This window comes from Vitis riparia, chromosome 6 (assembly GCF_004353265.1).
Source record: "Vitis riparia cultivar Riparia Gloire de Montpellier isolate 1030 chromosome 6, EGFV_Vit.rip_1.0, whole genome shotgun sequence".
NCBI lineage: Eukaryota > Viridiplantae > Streptophyta > Magnoliopsida > Vitales > Vitaceae > Vitis > Vitis riparia.
The window spans coordinates 17,594,004-17,611,038 of record NC_048436.1 but is presented as its reverse complement, the minus strand read 5'-3'; the positions used below and the strand labels follow the sequence as shown (position 1 = coordinate 17,611,038).

At 34.6% G+C, this 17,035-nt stretch overlaps 3 protein-coding genes across 9 annotated transcripts; 1 reads left to right on the top strand and 2 right to left on the bottom strand.

Annotated features, from left to right (window-relative positions):
• The first annotated feature begins 781 nt into the window (after nucleotides 1-781).
• Nucleotides 782-1,787, top strand: LOC117915953. Its single transcript, XM_034831723.1, has 3 exons — nucleotides 782-988; nucleotides 1,063-1,225; nucleotides 1,447-1,787. Exons 1-3 carry the CDS (start codon nucleotides 864-866, stop codon nucleotides 1,591-1,593), a joined length of 435 nt encoding a protein of 144 aa, XP_034687614.1. The 5' UTR covers nucleotides 782-863; the 3' UTR covers nucleotides 1,594-1,787.
• An 83-nt stretch (nucleotides 1,788-1,870) lies between these two features.
• LOC117915952 (ubiquitin-conjugating enzyme E2 7-like) lies at nucleotides 1,871-13,061 on the bottom strand. 7 transcript variants are annotated; one of them, XM_034831717.1, is made up of 7 exons: nucleotides 12,909-13,052; nucleotides 12,716-12,818; nucleotides 11,765-11,862; nucleotides 11,572-11,672; nucleotides 6,178-6,255; nucleotides 5,979-6,081; nucleotides 2,113-2,180 (listed from the first exon to the last, which is right to left on the bottom strand). In XM_034831717.1, exons 1-6 carry the CDS (start codon nucleotides 12,961-12,963, stop codon nucleotides 5,986-5,988), a joined length of 531 nt encoding a protein of 176 aa, XP_034687608.1. In that variant the 5' UTR covers nucleotides 12,964-13,052; the 3' UTR covers nucleotides 2,113-2,180; nucleotides 5,979-5,985. The 7 variants fall into 7 exon arrangements, with proteins under 7 accessions (XP_034687610.1, XP_034687612.1, XP_034687608.1 ...); XM_034831718.1 differs by lacking the exon at nucleotides 2,113-2,180 and adding an exon at nucleotides 3,172-3,186; XM_034831719.1 differs by lacking the exon at nucleotides 5,979-6,081 and having other exon boundaries at nucleotides 1,871-2,180; nucleotides 12,909-13,043.
• A 2,177-nt stretch (nucleotides 13,062-15,238) lies between these two features.
• On the bottom strand, nucleotides 15,239-16,223 carry LOC117915951 (osmotin-like protein). Its single transcript, XM_034831714.1, has one exon. It carries the CDS (start codon nucleotides 16,206-16,208, stop codon nucleotides 15,444-15,446), a length of 765 nt encoding a protein of 254 aa, XP_034687605.1. The 5' UTR covers nucleotides 16,209-16,223; the 3' UTR covers nucleotides 15,239-15,443.
• Between the last annotated feature and the right edge of the window lie 812 nt (nucleotides 16,224-17,035).

Genomic DNA, 17,035 nt, shown 5'->3' with positions numbered 1-17,035 from the left:
AAACAGACAAACTAGGGACACGTGGCTTCGATGAATTGAAAATGGCCCAGCCGCCTAACATGATTAACATGTCGAGTGATTAAATTGATAACGAAGGCCACGATGTTGATGCACACGAGCTTGTCACGTGATGGCGTCAACACTGTTATTAGTTAGGGGTGTAAACAGTGGGGATGGCAAAAAAATGATTCTGTTGGATACAATTTAATTTAAAATTTAAGTTTAATTTATTTTTAAACATAATTACAACTCCCGTGTCCAAGATTATAAAATACAAAGAAATTTGTAAAAAAAAAATCACTAATTTATGTTTTTATACATAATTAAATAAAAAATTATAATTCTTTTAACCTTTTCGTTATTCTTATATTTATCATTTATCTATTTTATTTTTATTAAATTTTATGAAACTAAAATAAAGAATAATTAATTTACATTTTAAGACATCCTATTATTTCCGAAAAATATGTAACAATTGCTTTTCATATTTAGACATTCTATTAGTTGTAATAACGTTATTGAAAGTTTTGTTAATCAAAATCTGTTCTCCCCTCTTCTGATCTTGTCTCTCATAAATGAATCAAAATCATGCCATTTAGATCCACATTTTCGTTGAAGTGAATACGAAGAGGGAGACATGGGAGCCGACAAATTCAACCAAGTTTAGACGCCACGTGACAGCAAACCTGCTTATAACATGCATGAGTGGCACGTGTAACTTTCAAACATGAAAACGCACACGCGTAGAAGGAGCGAACCTCTTCAAAAGATAACGAGGAAGTTTAGCTGCATCCTTTTCGTAACGGCGATCTGAAACTTTCCATCAAAATACCATCTCCAATCAGTGAGTTTTGAGGACAAAAATGGCCTCCAACCCTAGTCCAGTTTTTGCCTACGTGGTTTTGTACGTGAAGGACGTAGCCAAATCCACTGCTTTCTACGCAAAAGCCTTCGGCTGCAACGTTCGTCGCTTGGACGAATCCCACAGGTAGATGTAAAAAGAGTTAAAAAAAAAAATAGACCCTGAATATGGGGAATAATGGTTGATTGTTTGATTGGTAGATGGGGGGAGCTGGACAGCGGAAAGACAACCATAGCATTCACGCCGGTGCACCAACGAGAGACCGACCGCATCACGGGGGCAGTGCAGGACCCATGGTCCGGCCGGGAGCGACCCCCGGTTGAGCTTTGCTTCGCTTATGTGGACGTTGACGCTGCCTACAAGGTATATAAATATTCACTTGCTTTAATAGGAAACTGTTATCTGCATTCAAAAAGGAAGAATTACATTCATGAATTAGGAGTTTTTTATGTTGACGAAATTCAATGATCCATGAAAATACGTAACTTAGATAAATAGTGTAACTTTGAAGGTTGCCCTTTGATGTTTGGAAGATGATGTGATTTGTGAATGTAACTGAGTTGTTGGTGGGATGATGGTTTCAGAGGGCAGTGGAGAATGGAGCAATGGCAGTGAGCGAACCAGAGGAAAAAGAGTGGGGGCAGAAGGTTGGATACGTTCGCGACATAGATGGCATTGTGGTGAGAATGGGAAGCCATGTGAACCCACCTAAGCAACATCACCAAGATTGATAAATGAGTGAACCCCTTCCGCCTCTGCTTTCCTTTGTTTGCTTCGTCTCTGGTGATTGGACGAGATATACAGGGCATTTGCACTGTATTAGTAATAAAATGAAGCAGATATGCTTGAAGCCCTGAAATCCTTGGTATGGAAACAAACTGGTGTCTTCAATATTCAATAAGAATGAGTAGTTTTCATTTCTGCACACGATTGAGTGAAATGGCATTGGGTTTTTTATATCAAGTCTAAACTTTTCTGAATTTAAATTCAGATTAATGCAAAAGAGAGGGCTTCGCAAAAAGCAAAAAGTTCATTATCAGAACTTGACATTATGGACTCACACCCAATATTAACAAACCCATTTGAATACAGAGATGTTCGAGTTTGCAATAAGTACTCAGCCACGCAGAGAATTAAGAACTAAATAAATAGATGGACGCAAGACCTTTTATGATATGGAAATTCTACAACCGATACAATTTCCGGTGAACCCAACAAAGTAAGAAGCTGTGCCTGCGGTTTAAAACATTTCTTGTGAGCGTCTCACACATCTGCTCACCTTTTTCTTGAATTCATCCCTCCTATCTCTCCATTCCTTCTGCAATTATATAGAGACGCCAATACAGGTAAGAAAAAAAAGCTTCATTGATCCAAATTTCTTTATATTCCATGAAAGGAAAAAAAATACAAATATTAAACATGATACAGCTAAAAGCCAGTATATGATAAATATGCCTGCTGGCCAAGAAGTTCACACAGATAAATAAGGATTCAAAAGATCAAAAGTATAATGTAAAGGGCAATTCAGATTTTTTAAACACTTGTACAAAAGACCGATAAAATGCGATGAATTCTGGGTGTCTAGATGGACAAAAAAATTGACCAGGACTGCAGAATCATTTTGATTAAATATTCGAATAGCCATTCAAAACATGGACAACCCTTTTTCCCAAATACTAAAATGAGAAATGGTCATGGGGCACCTCGATACATCCTAATACTTCAGCGTGTCTAAAATAACAGCCTTTGCTGTCAACTTGAAGAAGATGTGCATTTAATGTTTGTACCGGAGTATATTACTAAAGGACCATAAACAACCACATTCCATTGACCTAAATGACCATAGCTGTCAATGGAATAATTGGAAGAAACTAGGAATTGGAAAATAAGTGAATAAGAAGAATCAAACGTAGGTAAGGAAACACAAGTGCATAGATGAAGCATATTACTAAGCATTATGAGATGAAGAATCAAAAGTAGGTAAGGAAACACAAGAGTGCATGGATGAAGCATATTGCTAAGCATTATGAGAAGATGGGTTGAAAAAGATTCCAACTATCCATTACAATTTTAAAAAAAAAATGTGGTAAATAGTTCAAACTATCTATCACAAAGCTAAAATAAAAGCAAGCTTCTGATAGCATTTGAAATACCAAAACAAATTTGAGGAATAAAAACTCTAAAACACAGAAGTACAAAGATGCAATGGAAAAAAGAATAAAATGAGCTTCATCGATCACGTTGCAAGGATATGCCGCTTCCTGCTTTTGAAGCCAGCATTCTTGGAAGCACAATTTGCAACCCCTTGTGCACTTCCAATATCTCTGAAAAAGATTTACAATTCATCCGTAAGATTATAAATGCAGAGTCTAGTCTCCACATATAAAAGGCAACATGAACAAAGCCATATGCAGGGATAAATCTTACCCAGCCGGTAGAAGATGTCCTAACATTAAAAGAGTACTCAGTTGACTGGTTGGCAATTAGAGAGATAGTGTAAGCTTTTAAAACATCAAAAGAAGTATCAAGGATTGGATGGACAGTAGAATTAAGAGGTTTCTGCACCAACCCTATGGTTATGAATGGAAAATTCACCACTAATTGAGACATACCAGTCAATCAACACCATTTTACCAATATGTTAGTCTGAAGTCTCAATTTGAAGCGCTAGTCATTCACAACCCATATAAAGGAACTCATGACCTCAAAGGGGTTATATTCTCAATTTCAAGAATCATTCAAAAACCACATAAATCATAACCTCAGACATTCATCGGCCCAGTAAAAGAGCCAATTAACAATCCCAGTCAGTTCAACAATCTAGTCACCTATCATGCCCATGATGTCATATGTACATAAGTGATTCCAGAATTTAAAGATAAGAGAAAAACCAGGAAGCTAGCAGAAAAACATGAATTATTTTTCCATTTAATGAAATCAACTAAAACAACCAGAATGTAGCATATAGAAATATGAAGAATAATAGAGTTGCCCTGGCCAGCACCATGATGCTATTTTCAGGCAAGACTGGAAGGAAGACCAGGTGGATCTGTATGCTGCAACAGGCTCAAGCTCTAGCGAGCCAAATAAAAGTGTGAATCTCTTCATAGCAGAATTGACAAAGGATGAGCATGCATGATAGGTGAGAGTAATGGCAAGAACAAACAAACAAACATATTTGTAGGGAAAATGAGTTCCTAGGAGATTAGCAAGGGATGAGGCAACAGGATCCCAAGTTCTAGGACTACCAAAACTAAGGACAATGGGAACCAATGAAGAGAAAATGGGTGTTGAAGCAAGTACAAGTAGAGCTGACTAGGAATATTGCTTAGGAGGTCAGCATGGTAATCACCATGCATAGCAGAAATCAGACTTGGAACCGGAGAACACCACTAACTAAAAAGGTGAAACAGCTTAGTGCCTGAACAGATGCTTGGAAGGAAGAAATACCATAGGTGGTACAAATGGTCATCCAGGGGATTACCTTCAGTTCTTTTACTGACAAAATGTTATGGATAGGGCACCTAGTATTTCTCTATGTGAAAGTTCAACTTACGCAATGGAATAGGAGATTTGATGGACCGCCTGATGCATTGCAATCAATTAATTGCCATTAGGCATGAATATGATTTTCTATCATTTATAGCATATCCGCCCTCTAGCAACAGAGATATTCGCTAGTTTGATTCCATCATCTGGCCCAAAACTGCATTCGTTGCTTCAAAAAGTTACACACTTCTTATCTCCCAGTATAAGTATTCAGCTCAACAAATTAAAGGGATCGACATTCCCTTCAACCTAAGAGAACTTAACAGCAAGAACATCATGGACTTGGTCAAAAGGTTCAACAATTATATGTTTGAGGTTGAATGTCAAAAGATGCCGAGTCAAGTGATAGATTTGAAGAAAACTTTTCAGCTCTTCAGAAATTTTCAAGTCATTATAAAAGAACCAGCTTTGAAGAGTTCTTAGTTCCAGAAAACAAGTATTCAGGTTGGAGGAGGATCTTAAGGAGGTATTACTATGACGTTACTTTGAAAGCATTTGTTAAAGTAAAACCTCAAGAGTACTTTCAAATAAAATTTTGCTCCCAATAGTTATCCAAAGTGATACTGCACCCTAATGTGGAAAAATCATGACAAGCTTTGCCAGACAAGACCAACCTGGGACAAAAAAGTTTCTGAGAAGACCTTGGGACAAGAACCACCTAAAAATAATTCCATAGACAGCAAGAGAACTGCTTAGGATCAAACCATCAGCAATGAAGCATTTCCAGTTAAGCACATGGTGAGGAAAGAAGCTCATTATCAATGCATACTTTCCACAAAGAGATCTAAACAAGGACCCATGTCCAAGTGCAACACTGAAAGAGGCAGTTTGAAACCAAGGAGTAAGACCTAGGAACTAAAGTTTTCATTTTCTCAAGCTACAACTCCATTCCTTCTCCCTTACAAAGCTCTAAAGAGCAAAAGCATGAAAAAAAGGGGAAACCATGGGAACATTTTCCCTTTTTTATCATAGACCACATTTCCCTTTTTTTTAGCTTAGACCTCCAAGGTCTCTACACCTGAAATCATCAATCAAAGAAGGGACATCCAAGAGCTTGATGGCATGCCCATGCACAGAATTCAAGGTTAATATTGGCAACTCATCCCCTCTTCAAATAAACTAATCACCAAGTACTCGAACAACTCCCCAGCCATTCCCCATGAATCACTAGAAAAATCCCAAGAATTGAGGAATAACTTGAACCTCCCTAACCAACCAAAAGCAAGTTACCGAGTTAACCTTCTGTTAGCACAAAAACATGCAGTCTCTCCCACTGCAACTTTATCAACTTCCCCTCTCAATTTCCTTTCTACATGGATCATCGAAATTTCTTATGCTGACACCATCCCAGAGCCATTTTCAGAGCTGCAGGAAATGGAGACCACTGTGGACTCACTGTATCTATACCAAACCTGAGCTCTGCAGCAGACCTTAGTTCTAGCTGGCCAAACAGATTCTTCTGACACCACATTTATTTACCATACACATCTAAATCCAAAATTTATGAAATAAATTATCATAAATAAATACCACAAAAATTTTCAAACACAAATTCTGAAAATATTACCTACACCTTAATGTAGTTCACAGGTATCATGACATTGACAGCATTTGGGTATGCACATACACAAAGCATGTAAGCAGCATAGCTTGTAATTAACAAGTTCAGCCTATTGTCAACGTAGAAAAGTAAATTACAAACACCATAAAATAAAGAGAAGTTGCCAAAGGAGAATTGTGGTGGCATACAACTAAGTGTCACTTACTGCAGCTTCAATGTTTGCAGGTGATTCATCATTAGGGCTGGAAAGCATCGATATGACACTCAAAACTATACTTTCAACCTGTGACATAACATCAATGCAATAGTTGTAAGTACATTAATATGGTCGCTAGATAGGGAAAATAATTGTCAACACACGATGACCTTAAACTCTATAATATTTGCAACAGGAAACTCCCTTCTTCCCTCCAATGACAATGCTATTGATACCCGTAAGTCTTTTGGTTCAGTTACATTCCGTCTGTTATAACACATACTCCTTTTTTTTTTTTTTTTTTGATAAGTAAACAGGTATTGTATTAATAAAAAGGTAGACACGACGTATATATATACAAAAAACCAATAGGGGCAATAACACAACCATCTGTTATGACATGTGTGATAAATCCTAAGTTAAATGAACAAATAGGCAAGTTTAACTTGTTTTACAGGCTAGCCAAGGATAGGAGTTAACACCCCTTCCCACCCAATATATACATGTGCGTGTGTGTGTGTGAAAAGAATAGAAGAAAAAATAATAGAAAGAGAGAGAAAAATAGTAAGTAGTAGATGTAGTCGCTGTGGCACAAATGCAACCATCATTCATTCATGATATTTCATTGTACCAGTTAAGTTCTTTACAAAATGATATCAACTTTAAGAAGCCTTGGATTTTCTTTCTGAAAGTTCTAGGCATCCGAGTTAAATAACTAGGTCATTATTATATTTTAATTTTTCACAATCACTTGCAGGAGAAAAAAGTGCAAACCTCATCAATTATTGAGCAACAAATAGACTTGATAGCCATGTTCTTTAGATGCAAATGCTATGAATATAAAGAAGCCTTGTACTGCCTTGACGATCAGGTGTTTAAGGCATCATAGTTAGACAATGCTAAGTATTATGTCAAGATTTTGTAAGGTGATATATAATTTCAAATTTTCACTATCATTTATGAGATAAAACTATTTTTCAATTGCTCCATTCTAGAAAAGAGCTTTTGACTTCAAATGATGTAGAAGACAACAGGAATTATTGTATTTAATGGCATGTCAGAACAGAACTCTAAAAGATAGTACATTAAAAAATGCAACTACAAGAGGGCCATTGATAGGGGATAAACAAAATTATTATCATGCAACTTCTTTTACAAAATTATTAATCACAAAATGTATAAATATCAACAAAGAAGATACGTTCCTTGTACCTTAAACAAAACTTACTAAAAAAAGTTAGAGCATGTTGGTATTACATCTAGTGAGGAAGAAGACTTATTAAGGAATGAATATGAAGGGAAAATTCAAGGGGATTCATTAGGAGTAAAAATGACATTTGTTGGGCTTGCTAATTGACTGGAGGCTTTTATACACATTTCGAATGTATGAGCTATTTTATCGTATGTACATGGGTTACACCCCCTTTTGCTAGCCGTTTTTAATCCATTATCTTTATTTGCTCATAAAAAAAATAAAAAATGTGAGCCTTTGGGCTTCCTTTGTATACTCCCTGTATACTCTGAGGCCACTGCTTTTGGTGCTTCCTCTTTTCTCTATATACATCTTTTTATCTATAAAAAAAAAAAAATGTGAGGGATATTTTATTGTTATATGCAATCTTATATAGGGATGTTGTATTTTACCATCTGACAATTTTCATTAGAGGGGCCATTCTAATCAATTAATAATGTTCTAAAAGGCTATAGGTAATCTTGAGGCATTTTCCTCAAATGAGGCAAAGCGCTAACCTCGAGGCAAACAAGGCGTAAGCTTCAACTTATGTACACACACACACACACACAAAATCACATAAAAATATAACAACAAGCAAACTATAAATTATGATCAGAAAATTGATTGTTTGTCATTTTTAATAGTTCAAGTCTCTCTCATAGCTTCATCAAAAAGTGTCTTTGGCACCATCGTCACTATCATTAGTAAGATCCTCCAAATAATCATCATCATGTCTAATTGTTCTATCATCTTCCCCATTAGTATTGTTGTCCACCCATTCTTCTTCTTCTTCATCATCCACCAATTGCAATGGTTTATTTTCTTTATTTATCAGTCATAGGATGATAATTTTTTTCTGATGGGCCTATGATGATCATTATATATGTCTAACCACTACTTGGCAAACAACTCCTCTATTTATTCTTCAAAATCTCTTTCTTTCTTTCTTTCTTTCTTTCTTTTTTTCCCCTTTTAGTAAGAGTTGAATGAAAGTTAACTAAGCTCTTATTTTTGCAAAAAAATTTAACCCCAGATGCAAAACATATAAAGTATATACTGTAAGACTAAAAGAACCTAAAACCCATTGAATATTGAATGCAGGGTCTCTTATAAAATCTAAACTACTATTTAAAAGGAAAAAAAAATTATTGTTTTCCAAAAATAGCCTTAATGAATTCAAACTTGTTTGGATGCCTAGGAAATACAATTACAACAAAACAAATTAAAACTTTTGACAATAACAATGGCCCAAATTGAGTTGGAATGAAACCAAGTATGTAAATTTCTCAATTAGATCTTTCTATAAATCTTTACTTAGGGAAGTCAAAAAGCCCTTCCCGGCAAGCGTATTGTAGGGTACGTGGGCACCTACGAAGGTAGGTTTTTATGCTTGGAAGCACTTTGGGGCAAGCTTCTAATCTTGATTAACTCAAAAGGAGGGGATAGGTTTTGTTGAATAGGTGTTTTTTTGCGCAAAGCTAAGAAAGAAACAATGAACCACCTTCTACTTCATTGTTCAAAAGCTAGAATATTGTGGTACTTAATATTTTCTCTCTTTGGAGTGGTTTGGGTGATGCACTCTTTTATGGAAGGGAATCTTTTGGGATGGCATGGCCTTTTTGTAGGGAAAAAGCAGAGAAAAGCCCTAAATATGTTTGTTTTGAATTGTTTGGAGGGAAACGAATAGGAGGTCATTTTAAATGATGTTGAGTAGTTAGACCAAACAATCAAATCTAATTATATGTATGCTTTTGTGAATTGGGTTAGGGCATACGTAAAGTACCATTCAATGTCTAATAGATCTTGTAGATGGGTTATGCTTCAAGTAAGGAGAGGGTGCCTTTTTGTTTGTCCTCTTCTCGCTTAGATTGGACATTTATTGTATATATTGTATGTGCTTTGGTGCATCTCCTTTTAGGCGCTTTCAATACTAATGCTCATTTGCCTATCAAAAAAAAAAGCCCCAAATTTCAATCTTTTCTTCTTAGGCCCATGGAGCAAACGCATCCACTCCCAAGGATTTTCAAAATTCAGCTCTTTTGCCCATAGGAATGCCCACCAATCAAATTGAGGCGATTGTCATGTAGGGCATTGAAACTTGTCATGAATTGACAACCTTAAAAGTCAACTATAAAGACATCACTTAGATAACAAGTTATCACCCCCTACAGATAAGAAGGTTACTTTATTGAATGGATTATACTCACATCCTTACAACATGCCACTCAGCTAAAAACCTTCACACAACATGATGTGTTTCTTCTTATTCGTTTGTTATTAAAGAATTTATAGTTAAAACTTAATTACAGCCAATCAAGTTCATGGGGACTTGATGTCATGTTGCTCTTTTCCCTTTTCTAGCCCTAATCAATACATATAATAATAAAGATTTGCAATTTTTTTATGTTATTAGATATAATAAATTGTGTTTAGATAAGAAAATTTTCAACACAAACCCTAATTTCAACTTCAAGGAATGATATTTGAACAGATGTGAGGACATTAACATCACCTAAATGAATATTGATTTGTCCTTTCCTTAAATAAGTTTGCCTTCTATCATCTTTATTTTGTTTTCAAAAAATTAGAGATTTATTTTTGTATGGTAATATCATTTGATCTAATTACAATTTTTTTAAAAATATATATATATATATATATTTTTATGGAAGAATCATATAATGACTAATTATATCATTTTTTAAAAATTATAGTAATATAAGTTGCAATTATGTACATACTTTATTCAAGTAATATAAGTTGCAATTCTTTTTCTCTTCGATTTTTGCCTTTTTATTCCTCAAAACGTTTACATGTACAATGAGTTTTAAAAGTGAACAATAAACAAAATGTTCCATAGCTTATGATATACTTTCTTATCACAACTTATTTAATACTAATGTTCAGTAATTTTATTTAGAGCCTGATGTTATTAATTCGAGTCCATTAAGATGTCCAGTTGGTTAGAAGGAATGCTAGGATGTATGGTAGGGGCGCAAAGTCCTAAGCTTGATTCTTGTTGTTGGTTGAATGCTTTGGATTACTTGATGTTGTTGTAGTGGGTGCAATCAAAACCCTGAAGTTTAAGTCCCTTTGTTTAGTCTTAGGGGCTCAACCATGGAAGGTTCCTCTATTTAACATATATATATACATATATATATATATATATATATATATATATATATATATAAATTTTAAGCTTTCACTTGAATCTCAAAAATTGTGAACAAAGGATGAAAGGAACATATGATAAGCTTAAGTATAATAATACATCTATTTATTATTTTCTTGATTTTATCGACTCATTAAAAATAAATTGTTTGATAATGGAATTTTTATGCATTTTTCAATTATCTTATTTTTCTTTATATTTTTTACAACTAAAAATTAATAATATTTTTTTTACCAAAAATATAAACATGTATAATAGTTTTTTTAAACTAAATGCAACATTTTATTAATATATTACAAAAAGCCCACAAAGGCCTAAATCCATTGAATGTTTGAAGCCTAAGCCACAACAACCTGAAGGTTGTAACCTCAAGGCTATAAGCCTCAACAGGATGAGGCTTCAGCCTTGAGGCCAATTTATAGTCTTATCTTGAGGCAAGCTCAAGGCACCAACCAAAATAGCCTTTTGAGAACCCATTTGAAATTTGCCACCATGTGAAGGATTTGAGTTACCATAATACCAAGAAAATATATTTCATGAAATTAAAAAAATAAAAAAGTATTATATCCATAATTGTGATAATATTAATCATTCCCATGTTTTAAAAATCATGACATTTCCATATGATACTTTCTGGTTCTAAGGAACTTTGATTAGCGATACTTCCTATTTCCATTAAGAGTTATTTGTTTACTCTTTCTCAATATTATTGATATGACATTTCCATATGATACTTTCTGGTTCTAAGGAACTTTGATTAGCGATAGTTCCTATTTCCATTAAGAGTTATTTGTTTACTCTTTCTCAATATTATTGATATTCGAGCTATCTGCTATTCACTATTCACTTAAGAATAGATTTATAAACACACAACTGCAAAACAGAAGAATCTTGTTTAGTGTGGCACTTCCATGTTTGCATTCAATCACATTAATGGGCAACGTCTCTATCATGAAAGCAAAGAAGTGAAGTGAATTTGATATGCTATATGAATTACCGTATGGATTGGCATCCAGCGCTCACTTGCAAGCTCATATCCATTTGGGTCCTCACCAGGAGGATGGAGAATTGATATGCATACTCGTCCATCTGGATAAACTGTAATTCATGCAAGAACCAAGTTGATTTCAAGCCATGCTCCAATGGTAAGAGTCAAAAATCAAACACATGCAGTTGGACAAACAACCAACCATTGGGATGCCACACTTCTGAAGTAAACTTCACTGTTGGAGGACTGTTCGGATAATTGGGTGGAAAGCTCATGATGGCATTGAAAAATCCCCCATCACTGCAGTCATATTTCAGTGAATAATCAACACAATTGGGAAACAATCCATGCTTTATGCCTTAATTGAAAACAAAAAATAGTGTCATTAGCCTAATTGTGTATCTAAATTGAGAGAGAAAGATACTAAACAATAAACACATATCTACAAAACCACATTCACACTAACAATACCTTATAGAAAGTACATATTAAGATTAGATCAAGTTGATACAACGAAAAGATATTATCTAACCATCAAACAAGCATTGATGAGAATCATGGATTTTCAAGAACCAGTGATAACCCACTGGACAATGTCTCAAGAACCTTAAAATCACGAACTAGAGCTTAAATTGTGTTCAGCTACACATACACAGAATTGAAGTGAGATGAAGTTCCCATTCTGGAATTCAATATCATGCTTTTGTTGCAAGAGTGCTTCTTGGGAATAGGGGTGGTGTAAGGGAGTTGAATTTGATTCCAAATCCACTGGTCTAAGAAGCAAGAAACCACTGGAATTTGAATTGAGGTATCCAATTCCAAGGTTCCAATTACCAAACAGAACTATGTATTCCTAGAATCTCACAACATTTATTTTGACCCCAACCCCTTTGCAACCGAAAAAGGACCTACATGAAGATCCTCTGTATTTTGAAATAAGTAGTTATGGTAAAACCCTAAAATGACCAAATTCGATCAAGAAAAGGCTGCAATTTTTAGAAATTACCAAGAATCCAATTTAACCAAAACTTTAGAAAGAAAATCAAAACTAAAAGGCACAATCTCAACCTTGATCCAATCCTTCCCAGAGTAAAACCTAAAACATAACAAAGTACACAACATTCAAAGCAAAAAAAGAGATTGGAACACGTACTACAGAGTATCGGGAGGTCCAATAATGGTGACACTCCATTCAAAGATATTGCTCTCGTCGACCAAACCGGCGGAGAAGCCATCGACGGGGTTTTTACAAAGATCTGCAAATGAAAAAGAACAAAAAAAAAAGAAGTTTCGAATCCGCTCCAAAACGGTGTTCTTAACGAAGAGATTGAGAATTGGATCGTTACCTTTGAGCTGTTTTTGGAGGAGAAGGCTTGCTTGATTCGTTGAAGCTGAAGCCATAAGAGATGAGAAAGCAACGAAAAGCTAGTGTGAAAGCGAAGAGAGAATCTTATATAAGCCGACAGTGCTCTGCATTTATTAGTTCGGCTCGCGCAATTCTGGAAGTTTTCCCAACAGAAAAAAAAAAATGGAAATTAGGGAAAAAGTTACCATGACCCCACACTCTCAGATATGCCACGAACCTGCAACGGTGTTTGGATTTTTAGAATGATATTTCTTATTTTTAATAAAGGGTTAAATATTAACTCTTAGGCCTATCTAAAAATAATCCTTGATAATCATTTTTTAACTTCAAAAATACTTTCGGGAAATTTTTAAGAGAAGTAGTTTAATTTTTTTTGACAATAAATTTAAGATATTTTTAATTATTTTTTGTAAAAAAAAAACATTTTAATAACTAAAAATATGAATAATATTTAAAAAAAAGTTTACATTATACACTGGTCAAAAACTTTCCTCTCAATGATATTAAATTCCATATTTTGGTATTTTAAAATTAATTTCAAAATGATATACAATCATTTGAATCCAAATAATTATAAATTTGTACATTAACCTTTCCATAAAATGACTATTTTGGATAACGATAATTATAAAATAAATTAAATTAAAAAGATGTCTATAACCTACCAAAATTTAATTTGGAGGACATTTTTAATATGTCATCTTTAAGGGTGCAATTTGGCTCAACCCAATTTGAAATTTAGATAAATTTGGACTATTATTTTTAATACTTGGATTATTTATTTTTTACCCCGCTCCAACTTAGGTTGGATTTAGGTTTATTTTCTTTTTAAATTTTATTATATCATATACTTTTTTTCATTTTATATATTTGTTGCTACCCTCAATATTTTATACTATTTGCTATTTAAATTTTAATATAAATATATAAAAATAAGTTATTTAAGAAATATTAAAATTATGTTTGTTTTTTTACTTAATTTTTAATAAAATCTTAATACTTAATAATATTAATATTAGATTGTTTGTTTTTGTAATATTTTATTTCTATTAAATATTAAAAAGTAAAAAAAACAATATATTATTTTTTATTTATAAAAAAATACATATTTTAGTTTTTTATATTTAGTAAAAAAAAAATTATAATAAGTTATGAAAAAATAAAAAAATAAATGATCTAAATTTTGAAAATAAATTATTTTCAGTAAAAAATCAAAAAAATAAACATCAACGAAGTTGATTTTAAATCATGCAATCCTATCCCAACTCAAGTTTAAAGGAATGAGATTGGATTAAAGTTATGTAGAATACTTTGGATTAAAGATTGGAATGTTGATAGTTTATAAATTTGAATTCAGCTTGTTTACCAACTTGGTGGGCCTTCAACTCTTTAACGGTGTTGGCTTCCAGCGCCTTTGGACCTGTAATAGACCGATACGTAGGATTAAAACATCTGTAAGATTCTCTAAGCTTTTACTTACGCGTGTCGGAGAGACAGACGACCGTTTGACACTTTTGTGAAAAAAGTAAAAACAAAAAGGTATACATTTACTATAATATTCAAATCAAAGAAGGGAAAAAAGAAAAGAAAGGTACACGTGACACCAATTTCAAGGCAGGTCGTAGTAATAGAAGAAAGAGTATTATGGAGAAAAAGATAAGGAAAAGATTCCTTTACCTCAACAGCAATCTGCTCCGGCTGTCCGACTCTGATAGGAGTCGTCTAAACGTTCGAGTCTGAGTGAGCGAAGTGCGCACCCTCTTGAAGCTTCTCCATAATTCATGACACAAGTCGACTTGAAATACCTGAAATCATCTGAAATCATTTCCTCGCAAATAGGCCTCTGGCTCCACCATTTTCCTTGCTTATCCAAAATCTCTGAGTGAAATCAAAGCGGATTGACATATAAATTAAATTGATCTTAGACATATAAATAAATTTTAAAAATGAATCTCAAACATTAGTAAATTTTATTTAGTATGATGTGGGAAATGTAGGGGGTAAAAAATTGATGGCAAAAGTCACGTGGGAGTAGCCTTTTCCCCTTGGCCTTACTTTTTAAGATTAAAGTAATATATGTGACACTAATCCTCATCCTGTCCATCTGTTTGAAATATAATTATATGGGTGATTTTCCTTTCTTCCGATTTAAAAAAAGGCATGTCGATCTCTCAACTTATCCATCAACTATTTAAAAATTCGACGTGAGTTTGTCACCGCCTTTCATAAGGAAAAAAAAAAAAAAAAAAGAAAAGAAAAGAAAAGGACATCATGAAAAGAAAATAAAGGAGGAGCATTAACATACTGCACTTCCGAAAAGGAGAGACCTTTACCACTGCGCATAATATGATTCACGTAATAAAGCCCAAAACCGGCGAAACATTATTCATAACCATAATACATTCTCTGAAAGACTCATGAAAACAAAACGGCAAAGGGATGCACACTAATACATATATAATATTTTTTTTATCCTTCTCTTCTCTGGAAGGAAGCAGGCTAGACAAACATGGCTTTAGTGACAGAAGATGACCTTGAGCTCACGCGGTGAAGAACACTCGTGCATGAGAGAGGGGCTATCGTGGGCATAGGTAAACGTGGCTGGACAAGCATGCTTGAAGAACTCCGAGAAGCTGGAAGCTCTGCATGTCTGAGGACTGTTGTAGTGGTTCCTGCAACACAGCTCATCGGTACCAAACGCCTCACACCCGCTCTTGCAGGCCACCACCTTCCCATGTTCAAGTGGGGACCACATTTGCAGCTTCCCCGGACACGTCTCCAGTAGATTGGCCCTGCAACCCACCACTGGGCACAACCCCTTCCCTTCGTGTGGGGTCACCGTCATCGGAAGGTTGAATCCATCGACGAGGCTGACGGCGTAGGATGAGAAGTCGTTCTGGCCGTGATGGAGGGTGAACTGGGCCAGAGTGGCGGGAGCGGCGCCACCGGAGCCGCTGCATTCGAGGCGGCCGCCGCAGTCGCCGGTGACGCAGGAGAACTTGCCGTTGATGTAGGTGCATCCGGTGCGAGCCCAGATCCGGCCGGACCAGTGGTGAGAAGGGGCGGAGAAGGAGCGGTGGGTAAGGGTGTGGAGGGCGAAGCCGCCACGCTCCAGGACGTCGTGGCCGGCGTTTGGCTGGATGGCTGGCCAGATGGTAAAGGGACAGTTGTTGACGACGGTTAAAATGAGCCCCGGGTTCGTAGCATGGGAGAGGGTGCAGAGGAAAAGGAACACCGCAAAGAAACCAAAAGACGAGGAGATGGTGGAAGAAGAAGCCATGGCTCTCAGTTGCAGAAAACGGTGAAGGGGTCACCTTGGCCTTTATAGGCGTGCCGCGTGACAGGGCTGGTACAATTGCAATGACTAAACTACCCTTCCCTCCAGTCCCTTTTTACCACAGTAAAGGTTAACTTTGCAGTGTAGGACAACCGTAAGTCCGTCGTTTTGTTTGCTGGAGACTGCCATAGTGCCATCAGTGCTGGCAGGGCGTGATTTCAGAGCTTTTTTTTATATATAAATATATTACAATTTACAAGAAGCCATCAAATATCTTAAAATCAAATCTTTGAGTGCAGTTGTTAATTAGTAGAGATTAATTACAGCAGTAAGGGAAAATTAACGGATGGGTTGAGCTACACGTGATCATTATTGGAAAGGGACCAATCTTTTATAATTCTTGTATAGGATTAAATATCAAAATTGTGATTTACTAAAACTTTTAAAATTTAAAACATTTAAAATATTATATTTAATTTGTTAGAATATTTATGGTCCGTGGTTCCATATTTATCATAATTATTAATATTTAAATTTTAAATCTAAATTTTGGGTTTAACCCTTACCATTATTTTACATAATGATAATTTAATTTTATTATTTAAAACAAAAAAAAATTTAAAATATTTTCAAAATATCGTTTATTGTGCTTCTTTTTTTTCTATATTTATTTTTATTTTTATTCTAATTTTAAATTTTATTAAGAAAAAAACAAGTTCCATAATTCTATAATAAAAATGACAATTTTTTTTTTCATATATACATATATATTTTAATTTTAATTTGATAAATTATGTTTTTTGTATTAAAATTAATAATGATAAAATATT